This window comes from Neomonachus schauinslandi, chromosome 10 (genome assembly GCF_002201575.2).
Source record: "Neomonachus schauinslandi chromosome 10, ASM220157v2, whole genome shotgun sequence".
In the NCBI taxonomy this organism is placed as follows: Eukaryota; Metazoa; Chordata; class Mammalia; order Carnivora; family Phocidae; genus Neomonachus; species Neomonachus schauinslandi.
This window is the reverse complement of record NC_058412.1, coordinates 36458817-36464816: the sequence shown is the minus strand read 5'-3', so window position 1 is coordinate 36464816 and position 6000 is coordinate 36458817. Positions and strand designations below refer to the sequence as shown.

The 6000-nt window shown below is 45.6% G+C and overlaps 1 protein-coding gene across 1 annotated transcript in view; it reads right to left on the bottom strand.

The window, feature by feature from the left end:
* Positions 1-278: 278 nt before the first annotated feature.
* The window catches only part of MERTK (MER proto-oncogene, tyrosine kinase), a 107284-nt gene continuing 101562 nt past the window's right edge, over positions 279-6000 (bottom strand). The window contains exon 19 of the mRNA XM_021697385.1: positions 279-1525. Coding sequence (XP_021553060.1) covers positions 1027-1525 — 499 coding nt within the window. The 3' untranslated portion in view covers positions 279-1026. The remainder of the gene's footprint in view (positions 1526-6000) is intronic.

Sequence of the window (6000 nt, the reverse complement as noted above, 5' to 3'; positions counted from 1 at the left end):
TCCTGGCCCATACATGATGATGGCATTGGTACCCATGGTAGTGATATACAGATTAAATAGGGCAGTTCACGGAAAGTGCTTGAAACACAGCAAGTGCTCAGAGAACAATGGCTGCCAAGACGTAGCAGAGCCTGGATGTGAACTCAGAGGTGCTGAGTTCTAAGCCAGGATGGACCTTGCCCACTGCCCATGTCTACTGCGTGCAAGTTGTGACTCCCAAACAGAAAAGCACTCCACCTGTCAGATTCTCTTCTACAAGGTATTTTAAATCTTTCCACCCAGATTGTACTTTTCAGTATTTTTTGTTCTTCATTTTTGGACTCTGGAGTGGTTTTTCCATATCCTGAAAGAACAATGCCAAGATCGGTCAAAGCGATTACATCGAGGGTCAGGCATTAAGGGAATTCCTTTCGCAAAGGTGTGGAGGCTGCTGGTCAGTGACCACTGTCTTTCCAAGTAAGTATGACACATCCCTTCTCGTTCATATTTTATTAGGAAGTCCTATCAAAGAATTAATCAGTTATAAAACTTTAAGTATTAAATAAATCTTTCTTATAAAATAGGTGATTCATGTAAGAATATCAGATTTTTCATAAGACCAGAGCAAAGTCAAATACAGCATTTCATTTTACAAATTATTTTTACACTTAATGGTCATGAAAAAGAAAAGGACTTTAAAAAAATAACACTGACTCTGTGCAAATGTTAACATCAGGGAACAGCTGTAGAGATGAGGCTGTTAAAGAGTAAATTTTAGATCTGCAAGGGAAGCAACATGAAATAAGTCATCTTTCACTAAAATAGATCTTTTGTCTCTTTCCAGCATATACATATATATGTATTTTCTCTTTAAATAAATATATATTATGTATTTTTCATGCTGACTTACTTGACAACATTCACCTGGTGCTTTATGGCCATGGCATTTGATTAGGAAAGGAAGACAAATTCCAAAAACATGGAATGTGCAGGGATTCTCCTAAAGCAGAAGAATTTCCTTGAGTTGGGAACGTCTCTCAGCTCCCCTCATATGAGGACTTCTGAGTCTTCTGAGGAGTCGTCGGCAAATAAAAGTCCATCTGGTGATGGGCTCCCCAAGGGCAGCGTGCTGCATTGGGACCAGGAGACTCCATGTTTTACAAGTCTGTCCTCCGGTAAAACACAGTTCTTTCCCGGGGCAGCAGACGCCAGATCTCCCCATTCCTCATTGCTCCCATTCAGGATGTACCTTTCCTCGTGAGGTCTGTTCTCGTGAACTTCTGCTGTGACCACGCTGATGGCAGCGTCAGGAGTACAAGAACCAATGACAGAGTCAAGATCAATATTCATGTCCAGCTGAGCAAGCGCGGGGCCCTCTCCAGGGTCCTCACAACTCTCGGGAAACTGTGTGTTGATGTAAATGACATCAGCTTTGTCCTGAACTTCAGGCAAACTTTCCAAGAGCTTTTCTAGCTGCAGCCTCAACGTGGAAAACGTAGGTCGGTCCAAGGGCTCAGCTCTCCAGCAAGAGTGCATTATTTCATACCTACAAGGACGCAGAAGCGTGAGTTATCTCTCGGTCCAGCACCCAGAGCCCTGAGTGCAATCCACACCTTGTTTTCACCTATCCTTTGATTCTGCCACATTTTAATCCACACTAATTCGACTTCTGGGAAATTACTGGGGTTTGCCTCGTGGCATAATATTTTGTTCAACTTGTATAAATGTCCCATGGGTATGTAATAAGTGATTCTCTGGCTCCGGGAGGAATACAGAACATACATGGCAATTATATCTAACGTTGTAAAGTAGGAGTATTTCAGGTTCTTCCTTCATGCTAGAGGTTGGCAAACTCTATGGCCCACGGGCCACGTCCAGCCCACTGTCTGTTTTGTAAATGAAGTTTTTTTTTAGATTTTTTTTTTTTTTTATTCATTTGAGACACAGAGATACAGAGAGAGAGAGCATGAGCAGGGAGAGAGGCAGAGGGAGAAGGAGAAGCAGGCTCCCTGCTGAGCCAGGAGCCCGATGTGGGGCTCGATCCCAGGACCCTGGAATCATGACCTGAGCCGAAGGCAGATGCTTAACCATCTGAGCCACCCAGGCGCCCCTTTTGGTTTTTTTTTAAAGATTTTATTTATTTATTTGACAGAGAGAGACAGTCAGAGAGGGAACACAAGCAGGGGGAGTGGGAGAGGGAGAAGCAGGCTTCCCACGGAGCAGGGAGCCCGATGCGGCGCCCGAGGGCAGACGCTTAATGACTGAGCCACCCAGGCGCCCCTGTAAATGAAGTTCTATTGGAACACAGCTACATCTATGTAAAATATGTTGTTGACATATTGTCTACAGGGCTACGGTGGCAGAATTGCGTTATTGCTGCAGAACCACATGGCCTGCAAACCAAAAATATTTATTATTTGGCACTTTACAGAAAAAGTGGGCTGACCCCAGTTCCATACCATCCAACTGGGATTGCCACCAGGAGAACTGAGTTAGCAGGGCCCTGGGGCAGGGGCTAAAGAGGTGAAGGATGCGTACGTCACAGGGCTAGGTGTTCTGTGTGTGTCACTGCATTTAATCTTCTCAACAGCCCTGGGTCATTGTTACTTTGCAATAAAAATGAGAGTGGACTCAGGGATGTTAAGATGCCACCACGGCTGTGTGGTCAGTAGGGGAAGTGGCCTCCGCCTGTACAACTCCTACTCCCAGGGGCTCATGACCCCTCTGCTGTGTTCTGTGCAGACAACGCTCTCTTCCGGGTAGCTTCTTCATTCCCCGTGTCTGATAGAATTAAGGATTATGAGCACAACCAAACAAAGAGATGACTGAATTAGGAACTACTGGCTGGAGATGAAGAGTGAGTTATACCATCATTTCATTTTGATTCTGTCCTGTTTTGAGAACTTGATATTTGTGTCGCTGGATACGAAAACAACCCAAATTTAAATCAACTGACACATGGAGTGGACACGATCCTATGAACATAAACATGTAATTCCTGTATTTACATTGAACACATGATGTAGATCCTTTGGCTAATTCTGCTAGCATGTGGTACTTCACACACGGGCAGATCTCCTATCTTTTCACCTGTTTACTTTTGCAGCCCTTATCAACCCTTGCACATGCTTCTGGGAGGTGGAGATTTGCAAAGCACTATGCCTACGAAGGGGCCGGCCATGAACACAGGACACTGAGGTAACAGCAGGGCCATACTCCCCCATCTGAGAATCCTGATTCTCACCTGGACATCAGGCTTCGGAGTGCTTTGTACTCTCCCTCTTTTTACCTTCAATAGACGGCCACTTAAGACTTGACAGTTTTTGTTTCCATTTTCATGGTTTTTGTGGTATAAATCAATTTGCATGACTTCCTTTTTCCCCCCACAAAGCCTTGATTGTTGGCCCTCTGAGATGAGCTTTGAGGAATTTTATCCTTAGAGACACATTCTCCTTTCCATTACTTCATCAAGGGGCTGTGTTATTTAACTTATTTTCAATTTTTCCAGGTCTTAGGAGAAAGCATTTGAATAGCCTATCATTTTCTCATGTAGCAAAGTAGCAAAATCACTTTGAAACTTATTTATTTATTTTTAAGATTTTAGTTATTTATTTGAGAGAGCGAGAGAGAGAGAGAGCACGAGTGGGGTGAGGGGCAGAGAGAGAAGCAGGCTTCCCGCTGAGCAGGGAGCCCGATGCGGGGCTCAGTCCCAGGACCCTGGGATCATGACCTGAGCCGAAGGCAGACGCCTAACGACTGAGCCACCCATCCCAAAACTTGTGTTTTTACTTTCAGTACTTTGTGAAGTACTTAAAAATATGAACATGGCTTTTACAGACATGGGAGCATGTATATTGTCTAAGCTGCTCCCCGCGCCAAAGGGTGATGCCATAGTAGTGGACCAAGAAGAGGAGCAAGAGGGCCTGGAGAATAGAAGGGGGCTGTGAGGTTTAATAATTTCAATTTTAGGGGTAGAAAGAAAACAACAGGTTTGGTAGTTGCCTTTGTAAATTGGTCATTTTTGTTTTTCTGTTGAGATTTTATAAAAGAGATAATCCTAACAGTTGCCAGGGGCTGAAGGCAGGGGAGAACGGGGAGCTGCTTCATGGGTATAGATTATCAGTTTCAAAAGATGAAAAGAGTCCTGGAGGGCGCCTGGGTGGCTCAGTCGGTTAAGCGACTGCCTTCGGCTCAGGTCATGATCCTGGAGTCCGGGGATCGAGTCCCGCATCGGGCTCCCTGCTCGGCGGGGAGTCTGCTTCTCCCTCTGACCCTCCTCCCTCTCATGCTCTCTGTCTCTCATTCTCTCTCTCTCAAATAAATAAATAAATAAAATCTTTAAAAAAAAAAAAAAGTCCTGGAGATGGAGAGTAGCGATGGTTGGATAACAAAGTGAAAGCACTTAACGCTACTGAGCCACTTATAAATGGTTATGTTACATGTATTTTACCACTATTTAAAAAAGGAGTTTAAAAAAATGCAACCATACAAATGTACAAAATTTATAAATGGGTGAATTCACCCATATCTGTCAAGCACCTGCTTTGTCCCTGGCAAAGGAATGTCGAGCATCACATTCTTAGCCATTCAGCCCCCCTGCCTGCCATGGGTCAGATCACAGTGGGTTTGGGTTTTGCCCTATGGGCAATGGGGAACCACGGAGAGATTAGGTTTAGGGCATCCACGATCAGACTAATTTCAGAAAGATCGCTTTGGTTGCCACCCAAAGAATGTGTTAGGAGCCTGGAGATAAGGAGAAAAATGAGATGGGAGATAGAAGGGCCTGCACTATTCCACGGGAAACAACAATGACCCTGACCTGCGCATCACTCACATACACTGTGAGGTCACTGTGCCACTGTTTCCACATGTGTGATGAGAAAGTGGAAGTCGATGGCCCCAGGCCCCGTCCAGCCCTGGGCTTCCATGGTTTGAGGGTCTTAGGGCAGGAAGGAGGGGAGGGGCACTCTGAAGGACATGTGCTGGCTGATAGGACTGAGCGGGATAAAGGAAGAACGAGGCGGCTCCCTGGTGTCACGCTGGACCATGAGGACAATCAGCACCAGTGTCGTGAACCATAGCGGCCAGCTGGTAGGGGGTGTTCTGCAGCCAGGACGCCGTGAACTCAGCTAAGGAAACGTCCCATGTAGGTGACAGGGGCATCACACAGTGTGGCCTCTTGGGCGACGGGAAGCAGGGCCTGCAGCCTAGGCTGATGCTGGGAGAAGGAGGTGGTCCTCGGAGGGCAGGATCGGAGGGCAGGGCACAGGGTGTACTCTGCTCCTTACAGCGTGAGAGTGCTTAGAGTTGCGTTTAAAGAGACCAAGGGGCAACTCAACACAGGAATGAACTCATCTCAACTAAGGATAGACAGCAAACACGGAGGGGAAGCTCAGAAGTATCTGTCTCATTTTTAAAAAGAAAATGCACAGATATGTAAACACAGAGGCTTCTTTGGGAGACACTGTTCTCCAGCATCCAGATTCGAGGGGGGGACGTGGGAAGAGGGTCTGGTTGACCAGAGCCCCTGCAAGCCTGTAGCGTGGGGACCGTGGACCCATCTGCTTTGCCTGACTCCCTAACACAGAGCATCTATGACTCTTTCACCTAAAACTTCTCACCGACTCAGCATTCCCTGCTTGGCTCTATGTGAAATGTCTCAAAACCACCATGTGACACAGCTTAGACCTTGCTAAGACCCCAGATAATCGCTGCAAATGCCAACTTCTTCTGGAGCACAAGAGAAGCTAAGAAAGAAATGGCAACAAAACTCTTCATTCAATATTGTTTGGTTGCAACTGCTTCCTCATTTTCAGAAGCAAACATGTCATTAATGTGGACCCTTTAAAAACTACCATAAAACCCCAAATCTAATTTAATTAGAATTTCATGATATTTCTAAAGGACTTATGTTTTTTGTGTCTGTTCTTCGTGCTATATATTTACAACCACAATAACCACCACCATCACCACCAAGCAGGGTGAGGCTCTGATCAATAGAGTTTCCTTCTGCTTGGCTTG